The 20,872-nt window shown below is 51.8% G+C and overlaps 1 protein-coding gene and 1 pseudogene across 3 annotated transcripts in view; one reads left to right on the forward strand and one right to left on the reverse strand.

Annotated features, from left to right (window-relative positions):
- The first annotated feature begins 6,751 nt into the window (after positions 1 to 6,751).
- The window catches only part of CDH3 (cadherin 3), a 59,789-nt gene continuing 45,668 nt past the window's right edge, over positions 6,752 to 20,872 (forward strand). For 2 of the 3 annotated variants that reach the window (XM_033218798.1, XM_033218799.1), the window contains exon 1: positions 6,752 to 7,805. In XM_033218798.1, the coding sequence (XP_033074689.1) occupies positions 7,430 to 7,805 (376 nt within the window). In that variant the 5' untranslated portion in view covers positions 6,752 to 7,429. The remainder of the gene's footprint in view (positions 7,806 to 20,872) is intronic. The other variant, XM_033218800.1, reaches the window with a different exon arrangement.
- Positions 13,385 to 14,540, reverse strand: LOC117087955 (annotated as a pseudogene).

The raw sequence follows: 20,872 nt of genomic DNA on the forward strand, positions 1-20,872 counted from the left end.
ATGAGCCACCACGCCCAGCCTATTTTTATTTTTATTTTTTGTAGAGAGCTAGTCTCGAACTCCTGGGCTCAAGTGATCCTCCCACCTTGGCCTCTCAAAGTGTTGAGATTACAGGCATGAGCCATGGCACCTGGTCCTGAAGTGAATTAAGGAAGTGTTCCTAGGAGGCAGTGGTAAATGAGTGGGAGAAGCAGGATAAAGAAGAGAAATAAGCCAAACAGGGATGTGATACCAGGCCAAGTCCCAAAGAGGGTGGCTTCACCCTGGGAAAGGAAGTGGTATCTTGGAGTTTGTCCAAATGGAGGGAAGGAAACTGGGTTTTCACATTCCTATACCAGTTGGTAACTGGCTATGGGCTGGGGGAGTCAACTCCTGGGCACTTCCTTGCCAGGGCAGAGAGACTGAAGAGTTAGTTACAGGTGCAGGCTGTGCGGAGCACAGCACACAGCACTAAGGGAGGGGAGTTCAGAAACTGGAAAAGTGATCCGGGGAGCCCAAGCAGGGCCCTGACAGTGTCCACTACACTTCCTTTCCCTATTTCAGAAATGGCGTCGTCTGGCTGGGTGTGGTGGCTCATACCTGTAATCCCAGCACTTTGGGAGGCCGAGGAGGGAGGATCTCTTGAGCTCAGGAATTCAAGACCAGCCTGGGCAACACAGCAAGACCTCATCTCTACTAAAATTAAAAATAAAAAAACTAACTGGGCATAGTGGTATGCACCTGTAGTCCCAGCTACTTGGGAGGCTGAAACAAGAGGATTGCTTGAGCCTGGGAGATCAAGGCTGCAGTGATCTGTGATTATGCCACTGCACTCCAGCCTAGGTGACAGAATAAGACTCTGTCTCAAAAAAGGAAATTGTATTGTCATCCTGCTGGTTGCTTAGGCCAGGCCAAAAACCCCGGAGTCATTCTTGACCTGCTCTGCCTCTCATACTCCACATCCAATCTTTTGGTCAATCTTGTTGACAATACTTCAAAATATACCCAGAATCTGATCACGGGTTTTTTTTTTTTTTAAGTAAATAAAAAAAAGTGTTAAAATACACATAACATAAAATTTACCATCTTCACCATTTTTTAGTGTATTCTTCAGTGGTATTAAGTGCATTCCTATTGTGCAACCATTGCCAGCGTCCATCCACTGAACTCTTTTCATCCTGCAAAACTGAAACTGTACCTATTAAGCATTTTGCTTATCCATTCATCTATCAGTGGATGCTTGAGTTGTTCCTACCTTTTGACTATTATGAATAATGCTGCTCTGAACATGGGTGTACAAACATCTCTTTAAGTCCTGCTTTTGTTGTTTTTTGTTTTTGTTTGTTTGTTTGTTTTTGAGATGAAGTTGCCCTCTGTCACCCAGGCTGGAGGGCAATGGCACAATCTCTGCTCACTGCAACCTCTGCCTCCTGGGTTCGAGCAATTCTTCCACCTCAACCTCCCAAGTAGCCGGAATAACAGATGTGCACCACCATGCCCAACTAATTTTTGTATTTTTAGTAGAGACGGGGTTTCGCCATGTTGCCCAGGCTGGTCTCAAACTCCTGACACCAAGCAATCCACTTGCCTCAGCCTCCCAAAGTGCTGGGATTACAGATGTGAGCCATCATGCCTGGCCCCTGCTTTCACTTTTTTTGAGTATGTACCCAGACATAGAATTGCTGGATCATATGGTAATTCTTTTTTTTTTTTTAAGGAACTACCATACTGTTTTCCATAGCTATTGCACCATTTTACATTCCCACCAACAGCACACAAGGATCCCAATTTCTCTACATCCTCACCAATGCTTGTTATTTTCTGGGTTTTAAAAAATCTGCCAGGCATGGTGGCTCATGTCTGTAATCCCAACGCTTTGGGAGGCTGAGGCAGGAAGATTGCTTGAGCCCAGGAGTTAGAGACCAGCCTGGGCCATAGGGAGAGGCTGTCTATACCAAAACAAAAAAATTAGAAAATTAAAAAATTAGGCCAAGTGCAGTGGCTCATGCCTGTAATCCCAGCACTTTGGGAGGTCGTGGTGGGCGGATCACCTGAGGTCAGGAGTTCAAGACCAGAGTGGCCAACATGGCAAAACCCCATCTTCATTAAAAATACAAAAGTTAGCTGGACATGGTGGCACCCGCCTGTGGCCCCAGCTACTCAGGAGTCTGAGGCAGGAGAATCGCTTGAATGTGGGAGGCAGAGGTTGCAGTGATCCCAGATTGCACCGCTGCACTCCAGCCTGGGTGACAGAGCGAGACTCCATCTCAAAACAAAACAAAACACTAGCCAGGTGTGACGGCACACACCTGTATTTCCAACTACTTGGGAGGGTGAGGTGGAAGGATTGCACTTGAGCCTGACAGGTTGAGGCTGGAGTGAGCTGTGATCATGCCACCGTACTCCAGCCGGGGTGACAGAGCAAGACCCTGTCTCAAAAAGAAAAAGAAAAAAAAAAGTCCGACTGTTTCAGACCCACTGCATAATGACCTACCTGAACCAAGCCATTTCATCTTTTGCCTGGATAACTGCAATGGAGCCCCCACCAGCCTCCCTGCTTCCCTTGTCCCTTATAATTTTCTCAACATTACTCCTCTGCTCAAAACCAACAGTGGCTGCCTCCCCTCCTTTCCCAAGTAGACGCCAAAGTTCTTACAATGGCCTACATGCTCTCTACAAGGTGTGTTTCTGGCCCTCCCATATTCTGACTCACTTCCTACTTGCTTTCTCTACTCCAGCCACACTGGCTTTCTTGCTGTTCCAAGTAATCTACTGCCTCGGGGCCTCTGCCCTGTTTTCTCTGCCTGGAATGCTCTTTCTGAAGTGTGGTTCCTTCAATTCCTTCAAGTCTTTGTTCAAATGCTACTTTCTGAGTAAAGCCTCTGGGCTTTCTTGTTTGCTCTCCCAGCTCCCATCATTTTCTGCCCTTCTGTGCCCTGTCCTGAGCCTGGGGAGAATGACCCCTCTAGAAAGCAACCTGGGCTTTCTTGCCTCAGGCTTCTGAGTGGGTTTGGTGAAAGGGAGGTGCCACCAGGAGAAGAAAGGCAAGAGGGGGGAGATGCGGGGGGTATTTTTTCCCTGCACTTTCTCTGCTCTGCTGTGAGCAGTGGCTGTGCTTTCTCGATCACAGCTGCATTTGGGAATGGATCCCACACTTCCCTGTCCCCTTATCCACGGACTTCCAATAACATGATTTCCCCTCTGCCCTTCAGTTCTCAAAGTGGTTATTATGCCTTCCAGCTCTTGCTTGTCTCTGATGACTAACACCCCTGTTGTCCGGGTTCCCTGAACCCTGCCATTTCTCTAGTCCCTTCCTTAAGACTTGAACCTCCTGGCTGGGCATGGTCGCTCACGCCTGTAATCCCAGCACTTTGGGAGGCCGAGGTGGGCAGATTCCCTGAGGTCAGGAGTTTGAAACCAGCCTGGCCAACATGGTGAAACCCCGCCTCTACTAAAAATACAGAAATTAGCCAAGTGTGGTGGCAGGCACCTATAGTCCCAGCTACTTGAGAGGCTGAGGCAAGAGAAACGCTTGAACCCGGGAGGCAGAGGTTGCCCTGAGCCGAGATCTCGCCATTGCACTCCAGCCTGGGCAACAAGAGCAAGACTTCATCTCAAAAAAAAAAAAAGACTTGAACCTCCTGAGTTCGATTCTGTTTCCTGCTAGACCCTGACTGGAACACGTTGTGAATCACTTTATTTCCAATTTCCAATTTCAATCCCAATCCACCCCCTCCCGCCTTTTTTGAGATAGGGTCTCACTTTGTGCTGCTGGGAATGTAAAATGATGCAGTCGTGGACTGTGCGGTGGCTCACGCCTGTAATCCCCACACTTTGGGAGGCTGAGGTGGGCAGATCACCTGAGGTCAGGAGTTTGAGACCTGCCTGGCCAATACGGTGAAACCCCGTCTTTACTAAAAATACAAAAATTAGCTGGTCTTGGTGGTGCGCGCCTGTAGTCCCAGCTACTAGGAGGCTGAGGCAGGAGAATCGCCTGAACCCGCGTGGCAGAGGCTGCAGTGAGTCGAGATGGCGCCACTGCACTCCAGCCTGGGCACAGCAGCGAGATCTCTCAAAAAAAAAAAGGGGTGCAGTTGCTATGGAAAACAGTATGGTGGTTCCTCAAAAAATAAAGCAGGCTGGAGTACAGTGGTGCGGTCATAGTTCACGCAGCCTCAACCTCCTGGACTCAAGCTATCCTCCCGCCTCAGCCTCCTGAGTAACTGGGACTACAGACCTGTGCCAGCACGCCTGGCTAATTTTTTTCGTTTTTTTTTGTGGAGACGGGGGTCTCACTATGTTGCCCAAGCAGGTGTCAAACTCCTGGGCTCAAGCCATCCACCCGCCTCAGCCTGCTAAACGGGATTACAGGCTTGAACCACTGCGCCGGGCCTCGTCCTTGTTCTTGTACACAGCACGTGTTACCATCTAACATACTACATTTCCAGTTTTTTTTTTTTTCACTTTCCTCTACCCTCCACACCCTAGATAGCAAGTCCTAAGGCGCAGGGATGTTTGTTTGTTCACTGTTGTATCTTAAGTGGTTGGCACATCGCCGGCTGTCAGCAAATGTCTGTGAAATGAATGAACCAGTGAATGACCGACAAGGGCAGCTAAGGAGAAGGCAGCGGTGCGGTCCGCGTTGCAGGCAGAAGAGCTGACTCTCCAATCTCCGCTCCTCTCTCCGCCCCCGCCCGGAATGCTGAGTGCCCAGGAAGGAGCGGAAATGAGCGCGCTCAACAGCCCTCCAGCCAGGTGTTTACTGAATTAGGGCTTGCATCCCGAGGCTCGTTTGTGTTTAACCGTCCGCCTAATGGCTTCGTCTGGCTCCGGGCCGGCGCGGGGGAACCTGCGAGGCGAGCGTCGGCCTGGCCACCCTGTCCCGCCTGGGGCCTACTCCATTGGGCCGCGTGGGTGCGCGGAGACCTGACCCCGCTTAGGCATAAAAAGCGCCCTGTGGGAGATTCAGGCCCGGAGGGCGCGGAGCTCAGAGAGCAACCTCAGGCTTTCCCCACCGCGTGGTTCACCCCCAGCCTCTGTCCCAGCCCCAGCTGCTGGGCTCCGCCGCCGGATAAGGGAGTGCTCCCGAGATACCAGATGCCACTTTGCTCGTTGTACCCTCAGCCGTGAAATTGGAGGATTACAACGCTTCTCCTCTTAATTCAGGGGACGTGGGGGTGCTAGAAAGAGAGACGGCTCGCCAGGCATCTGAGAGCAATGATACCAGGCAGCATTTGGGCACCTGCTCTGTGCCAGATACTATGTTTAGCGTTTGAAACCTTCTAATTTATTTAATACTCATCTATGAGAGGGTAAAATACTAAGATCATAACAGCCCCATTTGACAGATGCATAACTGAGCTCTAAGGGGTGTATTTTACTTCCCGAAGGCTTCAATGCTACTAAGGGGTGGGACCTGGGTTTGAACCCAGGCGGGGCCGGCCCAAGGGCCCGTGCTGGGCCTGAGAGAGCAAGACCCCCCCACCCTCTCAACGCAAGCAATCCATGGCTTAGCCACTGGCCTGGCGGGGAGGAGGATGGGTAGGTTACCAAGTTAGCCCTGGAAGGTCAAAGAATCTGTCATTTAAAACTCCAGGCCCGGCGCCGTTTCTCACGCCTGTAATCCCAGGACTTTGGGAGGCCAAGGGAGGCAGGTCGCCTGAGGTCAGCAGTTCGAGACCAGCCTGGCCAATATGGCGAAACCCCGTCTCTACTAAAAATACAAAAATTAGCTGGATGTGGTGGCGGGCGCCTGTAGTCCCAGCTACTCGGAGAGGCTGAAGCAGAAGAGTCGCTTGAATCTGGGAGGCGGAGGTTGCAGTGAGCCGAGACCGCGCCACTGCACTGGACGACAGTGAGACTCCATCTCAAAAAAACAAAACAAAAAAACTCTCCAGTCACGTCCGTTCCTCAAACCCCTAAATCTGAGCTGGGGATGGGGAGGGAGAAGGACGAGGAGGTGGCATCCAGGGCTTCTCAAGGCAGCAGGAGAAGGTGGAGGAGGAGTGAGGGGACCGGTGAGAGAGACTGGCCGGGAAAGCTCAGCTCCGTGGGGAAGGGCTTGCAGGGTAGTGATTGAAACTCAAGATCGTTTTTATGGCCAGAGCCCACTTGTGTGCGGCAAAGAGGAAAGCACCTCATGTCTAACATAGTGGAATGCGAGTAACGTAGAGGAATGAATCCCAGGTCTGGCGTTTATCTCCTAGGAAGAGTGTGGGAGAGCTGTTTTCCAAGGGACACTCTCTGGAGGCTGCTTTGCGCAGCAAGCAGTTTTTACCCATATTATATACAGTATTTCAGACCAATTTCAAAACCTCTGCGTTTTAAAAACTGCCTTTATTTACATTTTACAGAAAGTTGAGAAAGCGTTATTTATATGGGGCGTAGGGGTGCTGGAGGTTATGGGACTAGTAACCATCCTCTTAGCTCGCACCCTTTGGCACCACTACAGCTTCCAAACTCTGGGACTTTCTCTCCTAGCTTCCATTTGTTTAGCTGTGTAATGGAAGAAGCAGTCCGGGTGTGGCGGCTCACGCCCGTAACCTGAGCACTCTGGGAGGCGGAGGATCGCTTGAGTCCACGAGTTCGAGACCAGCCTGGGCAACATAGGTAGCTCCTCCTCCTCCCCTCCCCGCCACATCTCTACAAAAAATTTTAAAAAATTAGCCGAGTGTGGTGGCGGAAGCCTGTAATCTCAGCTACGCAGGAGCTGAGGCAGGAGAATCGCTTGAGCCCGGGAGGTCGAGGCTGCAGTGAGCCGAGATCGCGCCACTGCAATCTTGGGCGACAAAGCGAGACACTGTCTCAAAAAAAAAAAAAAAAAAAAAAAGATGGGGAAGTTGTATCCAATTCAGAAACGCAGTCCCTCGGGACCTGCTAGTTTTAAACCCCGGAGGATCCTCCCCGGCGGGCTGGCACGGGAGGTGGAGAAAGAGGCTTGGGCGGCCCCGCTGTAGCCGCGTGTAGGAGGACACACGGGCTTGCTTCAAAGCTTCGGGATAACAGCGCCTCCGGGGATCATGACTGCGGAGCCTCTGTTTTCAGTCGACTTCAGATGTGTCTCCACTTTTTTCCGCTGTAACCGCAAGGCAAGGAAACATTTCTCTTCCCGTACTGCGGAGGCTGAGGAGTACGCCGGGTGTTCTTCTTTCCTCTAACTCAGAACTGCGAGACAGGCTGAGTCCCTGCTGAGAACAGCTCCAGAAAAGCAAGTAGAGCGCAGGAGGGTATCCGGGAGGCCAGGAGGGGTTAGCTGGGGCCTCAATCGCGCCCGCATCGGTCCCACCTGCGAAGGGGCGGGACCTCGTGGCGCTGGGCCAATCAGCACCCATCTGCGCTCACCTGGCCTCCGCCCGCTCGCTCCCAGGGGCTGCGGTGCTCAAAGGGGCGAGAGCTGAGCGGAGCACCGGCCCGCCGTCGCGGCAGCTGCCTCCCCTCTCTCTCCGCAGCCATGGGGCTCCCTCGTGGACCTCTTGCGTCTCTCCTCCTCCTCCAGGTACTCCACAGCCTCACCCTGGCCCCGACCCGGACCGCTCCCTGGGGGGCGGGCGGGGTCCGCATGGGGAAGTGGCGTCGGGGAGAGCCCGGGGCTGCGCTCCCTGGTGCCAAGGGAGTCCTGGAGGGCCCGTGTGAGACCCTGCAGGGTGGGGAGTGCAGGGCCGGGCACGCCTATGACCCAGCCTCCGTCTTCCCCCTCTGCCCTCGGGCGCAGGTTTGCTGGCTGCAATACGCGGCCTCCGAGCCGTGCCGGGCGGTCTTCGGGGAGGCTGAAGTGACCTTGGAGGCGGGAGGCGCGGAGCAGGAGCCCAGCCAGGTGCTGGGGAAAGGTAAGATCCTCCGGGTGGAAGCGCGGGGTAGGGGCCGCACGTGACCGCTCTGGTGTGGCCCGCGCGAGGGGTGTTCGGGCCGGGGCAAGGGACTCCTGGCGCCACCTCAGGTCCCGGGGAGGCGCAGAACGCGCCCCGGGGCCTAGGGTTGGGGGTGGTGGCTGACGAAGAAAGCTGGGCGGCAGAGTGCCTGTGACATCCAGCCCCTCGTCCGGTAGCCACTGCCTACCTTGACCCCCTCCTCCGAGGTGCCGGATGGCTGAGCCCCTCACCCGGTCTCGACGTGGGAAGTTCTCCCCCGCTGGCCCCAGCAGAGGAATGCGCGGGCCACATTCTTCCCCCAACCCCCGCGCAGGTGTGGGGATGAGCCGTGCCCCGGGCAGCCCCCTTCGCCCCTCTCGGGCCCCCTTTGTGAACCGTGCTTTGTGTCTCCGTCAGACAGACCGGGTCTGTTTCTTTTCTCCGTGCTCCCCTACCCCGCCCCCCTTCTTCCTCGGCAGCTGGAATGCACTCTTAACCCTGCCCTTCCCGGAGGGCCTGCGCCCCTGCAGCCTGCCTGGAAACTGGGCCCTAGCACACCTGGGCTGGGGATATCACGTACGGGAACCACCCCGCCCCCAGCGTCTCGGGCCTGGGATGCTAGGTCACTGGGGGAAGTCTGAGGGGGAGAGTGTCCCAAGCTGGCAGGCCTGGGGCTATGGGGGCGATGGACTGGAGATCAAAGCACATTTTTGATCCCTCAGTTACTCCTACACCCCACCCCAAGTTCAAAAACCTGAGGGGGTGGGGGCTGCAACTTCAGTGAGAACCAGTGTCTTATGAGACCCAGGTGGTTGCTAGCTAGTGGAGGACTTTCTCCCTCTCGGTTAGGAGGACAATGGTGGGGGCTCCAGCAAGGGATAAAACCTAAGTTCTTTTTTTTTTTTTTTTTTTGAGACAGAGTCTCGCTCTGTCGCCCAGGCTGGAGTGTAGTGGCACGATCTTGGCTCACTGAAAGCTCCGACTCCCGGGTTCACTCCATTCTCCTGCCTCAGCCTCCTGAGTAGCTGGGACTACGGGCGCCCGCCACCACGCCCGGCTACTTTTTGTATTTTTAGTAGAGACGGGGTTACACCATGTTAGCCAGGATGGTCTTGATCTCCTGACCTCGTTATCCTCCCGCCTCGGCCTCCCAAAGTGCTGGGATTACAGGTGTGAGCCACCGCGCCCGGCGAAACCTTAGTTTTTTTTTTTTTTTTTTTTTTTTTTGAGACGGAGTCTCGCTCTGTCGCCCGGGGCTGGAGTGCAGTGGCCGGATCTCAGCTCACTGCAAGCTCCGTCTCCCGGGTTCCCGCCATTCTCCTGCCTCAGCCTCCCGCGTAGCCGGGACTACAGGCGCCGCCACCTCGCCCGGCTAGTTTTTTTGTATTTTTTTTAGTAGAGACGGGGTTTCACTGTGTTAGCCAGGATGGTCTCGATCTCCTGACCTCGTGATCCGCCCGTCTCGGCCTCCCAAAGTGCTGGGATTACAGGCTTGAGCCACCGCGCCCGGCCGAAACCTTAGTTCTTAAACGGGTATAACCCTGGATCCTTGGGTAGAGTTTCAGAGGATCCTTACATTGAAATTATTTGGGAATTTGAGTATTCATTTTTGCGGGGAAGGAACTGTGGCTTACCTGGCTTTCAAAACATTGAGAATCCTTGCTACCCAGCATTCTTCTAAAGTCTCCATCAACTCACTCCTCACCCCAGGCACAAATTCCCACTGCTTGCATGTGGAGCTGTCAATGCGGAGGGGACAGAGTGGCTCTTTTATTTCTCCAAAAGAGGATTGAGGACCTTGAATCTGTGGAACACCTTTTTAAAAAAATTCTTTCTCCAAATAACTGTAGATTGACAAAACAATTAACACCCGGGCTAGGCTAGGCTCCTTAAACCCTTGGCTGTAGGGAGCTGAGGAGAGGCATTAAGAAGCCATGCCTCATAAACTTTAAATTCTTGCGCAGGGGTTTATTACTGGCTGGCTAACAAACTGCAACTCAGCCAACGTGTAAAAATGTGAACTCGGGCAGGGCCCCAAATCCAATTCCGGCTCCCTGAGGAAGCCTTACTGCTAACCAGACTTCTGCCAAATTACACCTCACCCCACCCCCATTGTCAAGTTCTCTGACTACAGCCTCCCAGAGCAGGCTATAGCTTTGTGTTGTCTGTACCTTCTTACCTACTGAAGCAAAAAATACCAGATTAGCTGTCACTTCACTAGGCTTGAGGTTTTGGGGGGAAGCGGTGATCAGGTTTTGGATTTCATGGTTGGATTGGCGCGTGCTTCCCGATGACGTCAGGCATTTTAAACCTTCAGAGGAAATTCAGCTTTCTCGGATGTCTGCTTTTCCACTGTGAAAATGATGGGTTTGTGCCAGGAGCACACCTGGGTTATACAACAAAGGACGGGTTAATGGGCTTGGCGTACCTTGAAACTCCCTGCCACATGGCTGGGTCTTAGAGTAGGCTTCCGGTGGCATGGGCTGCTGCTTTCTTTTTTAAGTAAAAGCGCATTTCTTGGTCCAGTTAGTCCCAATAAATTGGGACTTCCCAACAAAACATCTTGCTATTTCTACCCTTGGTCTTCAGCTGGCACTTTTCTACCACCCCACCCGCACCCTAGTTCCTCATCCTCAAAACATACAGCCCCAGCCTGGATCCAGCCACGTTGAAAGGGTTATCCTGCAGGAACATACACACTCTCAAGTTTGGCCAAGCAGACAAGTTTCCATATTGCTAAGGAACAATCACCCCTGTTGTTCGCCCCTGGGTTATGAATATCAAGGGCGTCTATGAAGTTCAGCTCAAAGAACTTATCTGATGTAATTAATGCCTTGTTTGTATGTGCATCTTCCCCTTCAAAGCCCTTTTGCAACTCTGAGCTTGCTTTATCCTCCTAACATTCCCTTGAAGCAGGTGAGGTAAATATTAAACAAGCTGAGCTTTTAATCTCAGAATTTTGAACTTCAGAAACCCCATGGTCTAGCCTTGCCTGAGGTTTCGAAGGTGGAGAAACGGAGGCACAGCTTAATGGATTGGATTCACTAAGCCAAACAGCTCATGAACTTTGAGGGTGACAGACACAACTTTTACCTCTTGGTATATGTCCAGGACCTGGTACCTTACAGGATGTCCAGTCCTGTATGAATTATGAATTATGAATGAATTTGACAACCTTGTGAAGGGCGGCCCATTTTATAGATAAAGCCTACATGACTGTGGCTTCACGAAGTCATCACTGCAGTGATCAGGTGGGATATGAATGGAAATTTCAGACCCCAAAGTTCCCTGGTTTTTTTTTTTTTTCTTTGAGATAGGGTATTGCTCTTTCACCCATCCCAGGCTAGAATGCAGTGACCCAATCACGGTTCACTGCAGCCTCTACCTCCTGGGCTCTAGTGATCCTCCTACCACAGCCTCCCAAGTAGCTGAGACCACAGACATGTGCTACCATGCCTGGCTAATTTTTAATGTTTTCTAGAGACGGGGTCTCACTTACTGTGTTGCCCAGACTAGTCAAAAACTTCTGGGCTCAAGCAATCTTCCCACCTCAGCCTCCCAAGCACTAAGATGACAGATACGATCCACCATGCCCAGCTCCCTGGCATTTTTTTACTACCAGAAAGCAGGGCCTGAGTGGAGAGGGTAGAATGTTGGATCCCTGAATCCCACAGCTATAAATAACAAGCTCTCCTGGCCCCCTGCCCCAAGAGTGCTTAGTCTTTTTTATTTATTTTTATTTTAGGGTTTTCCAGAAACATTCACGTAGAGGAAATTGGTTTGGCTTTAGTCTCTAAGGGCCCAAGTGAGGGGTCTTGACTAGCTCAAGAGGAAAGGTTAATCTGGAGGGAAGGAGAGCCGGCACATTCCCCCATCCCAGTCCCACAGTCTGGGGGCCACCTTTCTTCAAGAGTGTTCTGGAAGCTGACAGTGGAGAGGTGGGAGGAGGGAACTTTCACGGTATTAGTGCAGTGATTACAAATGAGTGACCTACAGTGGTCTACTCATCTTTAAGGGCGAACAACTGAGAGAGGCAGCTTAATGGCAGTCAAACAGATGCAGTCCTTCATTATGGCCTTCAGCAGGTTCAGCTGACCCATAGTCAGCCTTTGGGTCAGATTAAAAACAACCATCATCAGCTTTGGGAGGAAACTTCCAAGTTCAGTACTGCATCTGACTGAGCACAAGTTAACATCAAGATGGTTTTGTCTATTTCAGCTCTGGGTGTGAAAACGGCCTTTTATTGTGGAAGTCCCTACTCTGGGGTATGCCCTTTATTTACATTTCATTCTTCCTGTAAGCATATGTTTCGCATCTGCATAGATCAGGATCAGGCACTGTTCTACAACTTCAACTAAAGCAATGGACAAAATGAAGTCCCTGCCCTTGGGGAGCTTAACAGTCTAGTGATTTTTTTCTTTTTCTTAAAAACAGAGGTTTTATTGCATTTGGTCCACAGCCGGTATTTCACATTATCTCATGGTGCAGGGCCCCTGGGTGGGGTGTGTGGCCATGGGAGATGAAGCATATAGCTGGTCAGGCCCAGAAGGGGAGACGGAGGGCTGGGGGCTTCTTAAAACCTACTGAGGGGCCAGGTGTGGTGGCTCACGCCTGTAGTTCCAGCACTTTGGGAGCCTGAGGCAGGCAGATCACATGAGGCCAGAAGTTCAAGACCAGCCTGGCCAACATGGTGAAATCCCGTATCTACTAAAAATATAAAAATTAGCTTGGTGTGGTGGCGTGTGCCTGTAATCCCAGTTACTTGGGAAGCTGAGGCAGGAGAATCGCTTGAGCCCAGTAGGTGGAGGTTGCAGCAAGCCAAGATTGCACTACTGCACTCCAGCCTGGGCAACAGAGTGAGACCCCGCCTAAAAAAAAAACCTACTGAGGACCACAGTAGGGGGTGGTCAGCATGGAGAGGGGGTCAGGCTTAGCCCCAATGACTCAGAATTCTACTTCCTTGTGTGGGTCTCATTTTCCCCACTGGACCCCTAGGCAGGCTTGAGGGTCCTAGAGAAAGCCAGCCACTCAGGAGCCTGAGATATTTTAGCATTGTGGCCAGGCCCCCTCTCCCAGGGGACTCATTTTCCACTGTCCCTGCCCCATTCCTCGGGGAAAAAAAATATATATATTTTTTCTTTTTTTGAGACAAGAGTTTTGCTCTTGTTGCCCAGGCTGGAGTGCAATGGTGTGGTCTCGGCTCATTGCATCCTCTACCTTCTGGGTTCGAGCGATTCCTCTGCCTCAGCCTCCCAAGTAGCTGGTACAGGCATGCGCCACCACGCCTGGCTAATTTTGTATTTTTAGTAGAGAAGGGGTTTCTCCATGTTGGTCAGGCTGGTCTCGAACTCCCGACCTCAGGTGATCCGCCCACCTCAGCCTCCCAAAGTGCTGGGATTACAGATGTGAGCCACCACGCCCGGCCATTTTTTTCTTTCGTTAATACTTCCCGAAACTTTTATGGGTGCAGAAACCACAAACTGATCGGCCCACAAACGGGGGAAGAGGCAAGGCAACTGGAAACCTTTGGGGAGCGGTTCCCTCCATGCGCAGATCTCTTCTCCCCAGCACAGCTCAGCCCATAGCCTGGACATGCCAGCAGGGACCCTCACCCTACACGCATCAGGATGCGGCCTTAACCCCTTCCTGCACAACCCGGTGGCCCAGTTCTGCGAAGGAACCAAGGCAAGGGGGGAAAACCCTCCTGCCAGATCCCATGCCGCCACTCACAGACCCTCGGTTGATTGGCAACACTGAACAGGTTAAAAAAAGAAAAAAAAAGAAAACACAGAAAAACCCCAAAACCCAGGCAGGGAGACGATGTGGGGAGAAAGCGTGCTGGGAGCCTTGGTAGCTGGCCTCCTCCTGGTAGTAAGGGGGGTATTCAGGGGCCTCCCCTGGGCACTCATTGGTGCCCAAGGGAGCCCTGTTGGCCACTGAGCCTTGTGGGAAGTGCTTGGAATTGTATATCTGCTGGCCCAAGCCAAAGACCTGGCATCTCTGGTTGTGCACCCTGCGTGTAGCCCATCTGCAGGGACATGGAGGAGTTGTCACACTTGTTGATGCCCAGCTTGGTGTCATAGATCTGCCGCTGCGTCCAGGGAGCTGTCATGCCCACCTGGCTGGCGCACTTGTTTGTACCCATCTGGAGGCTGATGGTCGAGTGGTCTATGGGGGCAGGATGTGGTTCTTGGGGCTGTAGAGATGCCTTCTTGTGCCGTATGCGGTCATGCCCAACTGGCTAGCACATCTGCAGCCCAGTGACTCACTGGCCGGCCTTCGTGGTGGTGTAGTCGAAGTTCCGCTCCTGCTGCCTTGAGTACCTAATGCCGATGTCCACCCTGCTCTGCAGCCCCTTAGTTTTGGCCTTCCCCACCAGGGCAAGAAGAGACAACACCTGCGTCATGTTCCCACTCTCAAACAGGTTATTGGCCTCAAACAGGTTCATGGGGTTCATGCCGTAGCTGACTATGGCCTTGATGAAGTTGGAGAGGTTTCCTCGCTGGTGCCAGTTCTGCATGGAGTGGTTGATCTTGGGGACTGAGCCTGGCTGCAGCTTGTTCATGAGTGTGTAAGATAATTCTGTCCTTCAGGCCCATCTGGAAGTCCCCCGATCCAGCTGCGGAGCTCTGCCTCCTTCTGGGGGTCATATTTGGACAGGAGCTGGTTCTCGGCCGAGAGCCAGTATGAGGGGCCCTTGTTGAACTGCATGGAGAACACGGCTGGCGGGTGCGGTGGCAGGACTGGACCGACTGGAGGTGACCAACGGGCTCTAATTTAGTAACTTTCTGTGCTTATGGGCTGTCCTGCAAAGCAGTTGTTGATAATTGCCACTTAGCTGTAAAATGAGGTTAAGGAACTTAGTGAGAGGTCACTGGTGCAGTAAACAGAAGGCCAGGATTTAAACCCTGGTGTTTTGCCTCCACAGCCCAGGGGGATATCCATAAATCTGGCTCTGAGGAATGAATGGGAACTGGAGCTTCAAGCCTAGCAGGCTGCCTTCCTGGCTTAGCAGCAGAGTAGGGTTACCCTGCTGAAGACTCTGTCCTGCATCACCAGTAGCTTGTGCCTGGGGAGCAGGTCTCAAACCTCTAGTCTCCCTTCCCACCTCCTTATGTGCTGCTGTGTTCCTAGGTTACCCAGCGCAGGGTGCTTTCACCTCCCTACTGCACAAGGAAGGCATTGCTCATGACAAGCAGAGTTTCTAGGGCCAGAAACTATAGCTCTGCAAAGCATTTGGAGGATGATGGAAGATGAGGGAGGGAAGGGCCTCCCCAGCTCCAGTCAGTTGAGGCTTTGGTCCTGAGGCTGAATGGTCTCCATTCAGAGGCTCGATGTTATTGAAGAATAACAAATGTAGACAAAAGTGCCCAAATGATGAGTATGCAGCCCGATGAATGTCGCAAACTTAAAACCCCTGTGTTTCTGGCACACAGATAAGAAACAGCATTACCAGGGCCTTAGATGCCCCTTTCCTCCTAATTTCAACCCTTCTCTCAAGATAACCACTCTTCTGACTTCTAAGTACCACAGGTGAATTTGCCTGCATTTGAACTTTCTGTAAGAGGATCATACAACTAACCCTTAGCTCTGACTGCTTTCACAGCACCCTTGAGAGATTCTTGCATAATTCTGGATGTAGTTCTAGTTGATTCTCATTGTATAGTATTTCATTATGTGACTATCCACAATTGTGCTGTTGATGGGCATTTCAGTAGTTCCATTTTGTGCACGTCTTTTGGTGACCTGTGCACCCCTAATTGTTAGTTATACACCTGGGGCACAATTGCCGGGTTAACTGACTTAAGGATTCCAGTACTGTGATCCTGGACTGAGATATCAGCTCCTCTCTGTTCTGAAGTAGTGAGGTGTCTCCTGCATTCTCCCACCCCAACAGTCTCCCTGCCAGACCCACCCCTTCTGGAGTCTTGATTTTCATCTGGCCCTATGCTAAGAGACAGCAAGTCTTTATTATGTACTTGGCCTCATCCTTTGTCTTGGGGGAGAAAAGCTTCCCTTTCTTTGTCCTTATCCTGATGCTTGTTTCTTTCCTCAAAAGCAGAAAGGGAATCTGGAAAGGGCCCTGAATTTCTTAAGTGAGAACTTCTTCCTGGGTGGAGATTTATTTGTTATTAATTTTTTTTTTTCTTTCTTGCGATGAGTCTCACTCTGTTGCCCCGGCTGGAGTGCAGTGGCATGATCTCGGCTCATTGCAAACTCCGCCTCCCGGATTCAAGTGATTCTTCTGCCTCAGCCTCCGAATAGCTGGGACTACGCATGTGCCACCATGCCCAGCTAATTTTTTGTATTTTTAGTAGAAACGTGGTTTCACCATGTTAGCCAGGATGGTCTCGATCTCCTGACCTCATGACCCACCCTCCTTGGCCTCTCAAAGTGCTGGGATTACAGGTGTGAGCCACTGCATCCGGCCTTTTTCTTAATTTTTAAGTTAATTATTATTATTATTTTTTGCGGCTGGGCACAGTGGCTCATACCTGTAATCCCAGCACTTTGGGATTCTGAGGCGGGAGGATCACCTGAGCTCAGGAGTTCGAGACCAGCCTGGCCAACATGGTGAAACCCGTCTCTACTTAAAATACAAGAATTAGCTGGGCATGGTGATTGGGTGCCTGTAATCCCAGCTACTTCAGAGGGTGAGGCAGGAGAATGGGAGGGTGAGGCAGGAGAATGGCTTAAACCTGAGAGGTGGAGGTTGCAGTGAGCGGAGATCGTGTCACTGCACTCCAGCGTGGGTGACCGAGCGAGATTCTGTCTCAAAAAATAAAAAAATAAATAAAAAGTAGAGGCAGCCAGCATGGTGGCCCATTCCTGTAATCCCAGCACTTTGGGAGGCTGAGGTGGGCGGATCACTTGAAGTCAGGAGTTCGAGACCAGCCTGGCCAACATGGCAAAACCCTGCGTCTACTAAAAATACAAAAATTAGCCTGGCGTGATGGCGTGCCCCTCTAATCAGAGCTACTCAGGAGGCTGAGGTAGGAGAATTGCTTGGGCCTGGGAAGCAGAGGTTGCAGTGAGCCAAGATTGCACCACTGTATTCCAGCCTGGGCAACAGAGCAAGCCTCCGTCTCCAAAAAAAATGAATACATTAAATAGAGAAGGGGTCTCACTATGTTGCCTGGGCTAGCCTTGAACCCCTAGCCTCAAGCAATTGTCTTGCCTCTGCCTCCCAAAGTGCTAGGATTACAGGTGTAAGCCACTGTGCGTGGCCCTGGGTAGAGATTTTTATCCTGACCAGTGTGTGGATGGGCAGCAGCCTCCTTATTTGGCCAACATGTTCAAATCCAGCTCCTCTCTTATTATAGAAACAGTGAAGTGTCTGAGATCCAAGGCCAAGTTGAAATGGTCATTCAGCTAACGAACGTCTGAGTACCTACTGGGTACTAGATACTCAGGGTAAGCCAGGCCACTGCTCCTAACCCTCAGTGAACTCCTGATTAGGGTTCAGGTACTGTTCTAGGTGCTAGGGATTCATTACTGAACAAAGTGTGCAAAAATCCTAGCCTCAAAGGGCCACTTACCTGCTAGTGTAGAGAGACAGACAAAATAAATACAATATATGCATATATGAGATTGAGGGGGGGTTGGATGTGGTGGGTCATGCCTGTAATCCTAGCACTTTGGGAAGCCGAGGTCTGCGGGTCCCTTGAACTCAGGAGTTTGAAACCAGCCTGGCCAACATGGTGAAATCCCATCTCTGCTTTAAAAAAAAAAAAAAGCCTGGCATGGTGGTGCAAGCACCTGTAATCCCAGCTGACTCAGGAGGCTGAGGCAGGAGAGTGGCTTGAACCCAGGAGGCAGAGGGTTGCAGTGAGCCGAGATCAAGCCACTCCACTCCAGCCTGGGCGACAGAGCAAGACTCCGTCTCAAAAAAAAAAAAAAGAGATTGAGGGGGAGGTGGGAAAGGAGTGATAGAGAGTCACATAGGAGGGGCTGCTGACATGTTCTTGGAGAAACCTGGAGGAACTGATGTCCAAGCTGGCAGCCGAGGAAGAAGAATTAGGCAAGGGAGTTGGGCATGAGAGGTGGTGTGGAGTGTTCTGGCAGAGGAACAACACGAGGGTTCCAGGGACTTGGATACATTGAATCTGGCTGGATCATGGAGTGTGAGGTGGAGAGAGCCAGTGAGGCATAGGCAGGGTCCAGCCCCGCTTGAAATTTGTCTCACCCCGTACCAGAGGCAGCAGAGTGTTTGGGGAAATCCCAGTTGTACCAGTATGGAGACGTAATAGCTGCAGTCCTAGTTGTAGCAGTATGGAGACCAGGGGCTCTGAAGTCTTCCCTGAAACCAGGATATTGGCCCCCACTCCCAGCAGCCCTTCTCGACTCCCCTCACGCTTCTCAAACTGGAGGACTATGTCTGCCTCAGTCGCCTTTTTCTCATTTCATTGAGTCACCTGGCATTGCTAACCCAGGCAGCAGGGCTGGCAAGGAAGGGCTGTGAAAACTCACCACCGCCACCCAGACACCACTTGAGAGCTCACTGCATTCCACAGTCACACTGTACTTCATGTCATAAGCCCCTTTAATCCTCCTAACAGCCCCGTGGGGTGGGTGGAATTGGCCCCATTTAACTGGATAGGAAACCTCGGCTTGTCACTTTGTAACTATCCAAGGTCACCCAGCTAATAAATTGTGGAGTCACAGTTTGAACACAGGTGTGGCCCCCTAAGTATGAGGCACTGACCATTTGGAAATCGGGGTGGGAAAGGGAAATACATTTGGAGTCTTCTGGCCCCAGCCAAATGAGAGGCAGATTGGAAATAGTTAACTTCTGGCCCAAGGGCTTTGAGTTCCTGTTCCCTCCACAGGCCCCTGCTCATCGCCAGGAGGGTGGGGGGTGGCAGGCACTTCTGCCCAGGACCTCTGGCCTCCCTTTTAAGATATGGGGGAACAAGGAGGGTTCAGATACCAGGCCTGATAGCACTCAAACTGACAGTCCTCTGCAGAGAATCTGCTCTGCCTCTCCTCACCCCACCCCCACCTGCCTCCAACAGCAAAGACCTCTCACCTCTTGCTCTGGGTAGAAGGGCTTCACAGACCCTTCCCGGCTCACTCCTCCTCCCCCAGCCAAATCTGGGCATTCTCAGGGCTCTGGGTTACCTAGAGCATCAGAGGTCTGCAAATTCCTCCAGCTGACAACATTCCCTCCAGGCTGCAGCTGCCTCTGTCTGCTGGACTTCAGGGTGCTGGGGACCTGCTGCTTGGGCAGTGCACCAGAGTGCCTCACCTGGGGAAAGAAAGCCAAACGGACTGGGTGTGGTGGCTCACACCTGTAATCCCAGCACTTGGGGAGGCCTCGGTGGGTGGGTCACCTGAGCTCAGGAGTTCGAGATCAACCTGGCCAACATGGCGAAACCCTGTCTCTACTAAAAATAAATTAGCCAGGCATGGTGGCATATGCCTGTAATCCCACCTACTTGGGAGGCTGAGGTAGGAGAATTGCTTGAACCGGGGAGGCAGAGGTTGCAGTGAGCTGAGATTGCGCCACTGCACTCCAGCCTGGGTGACAGAGCGAGACTCTGTCTCAAAAAGCCAAACAAACGTCTTCCTTTCTCCCTCGACCCCATCTTTGAACTCAGGACTCTGGCTCTGTGGCTCTCTAACATCTGAGGAGAAGGCTCAGAGCCAAGGCCGCAGAGCCAGGAGGTGGGAGGGCTGGTGGACTGCTTCCCCTCGTCAGAGCCTCGCCAGGTGATACTGAACACCAGGAGGAAAGATAGGATTTTCCTAGGACTCTGAGGCATGTTAGAGCTAAATGGGGGATGGGGAATAGGGAGGTATAATCCCAGGCCCTCTTCTCCTTCAGTCTCAGTAAGCCCCCCTTTTGTTCGAGACCACATAAAGTTGGAAGTTACCTAATGGCAAGAGACCTTGACAGCCTGTGTTGTACGCTAGAAGTAGAAGGTATTTTTGCTTGAGTTCTAACTTTAGGGTCATAGTCTCTTTAGGAAGTCGTTGATCCCCAGGAATTAACTGTGTCTAAGAACGCATGTGCATCTTTCTGAGAAGTCTCTTCCTCCAAATTTGGGGACCACAGGTATTCCCCAGATCTCCCAGTCTTCTTTTTTTATTTTAAGAGACAGGGTCTCACTATGTCTCACTATGTTGCCCAGGCTGGTCTTGAACTCCTGGCCTCAAGTGATCTGCCCACCTCGGTCCCCCAAAGTGTTGGGATTACAGGTGTGAGCCATCATTCCTGGCCCCCAGTCATTTTATAGAGAAGCTAGAACTACGGTCTAGAGAAATGATTTGTATCTGGGTCCATTTGGAAATTCTTCAGACTCTCGTTAAACCCAGCAGTGGGAAGAGGTGTGATGGTGCACATCCCAGCACAGGCAAGGGAAAAATGGATTCTAAGCTGTTTCTCGTCCCAAATCATGTGGCCTGAGGCGAGTTACTGAGTCCAAGCTCCTCAACCTTGAGGCCCTAACTCCCCTGTGCGTGCGTGGGAAACTGGCCAGTGAGAGGGCCTGGGTGGAGGGTTCGGCTGCTCTCCTGGGTGTCTTGCTGAAGGCTGGCTGCCTTCTGAGCGGCCTTTGCACATTTGCACAGCAAGCCCCATCTTGTCGTAACTTGAGGCAGAGGAGAAACAGCTACTTGTGAGCTCTCGCCACACAAGCCAGGACAGGACGCCAGGCCCACACACTGCCCTCTCCCTGTAGAGTCGTTTCATCCAGGCTTCCCACCACACTTCGAGACCTGCTCTTCTCTTGTCTTTTACGGTCTCTTTCCGCTTCCAGAAGTCTGCATTCCCCAACTGGAACTCAGCCCCACTCCAACTGGTTCATCCCTGCTTTTGGCCTCTGAGTCAGTAGTTGGCAAGCTTGGCTGGTGATCAAATTGCCTGGGGAGCTTTTTATTTTTTATCGTCTTCTCCCCAATGTATACCATTTTACGTTGTTTACACAGGGATGGTTGGCTGGTTGGGATTTCAAATTAATACATGAAAATATGTTCACTGTAAAGACACACTTTTTTCAATAAAGTATGCGGCACTTATAATGTGACAGATAAAGTTCTTAGTA

This window comes from Trachypithecus francoisi, unplaced genomic scaffold, assembly GCF_009764315.1.
Source record: "Trachypithecus francoisi isolate TF-2019V2 unplaced genomic scaffold, Tfra_2.0 Lachesis_group10, whole genome shotgun sequence".
Classification (NCBI taxonomy): domain Eukaryota; kingdom Metazoa; phylum Chordata; class Mammalia; order Primates; family Cercopithecidae; genus Trachypithecus; species Trachypithecus francoisi.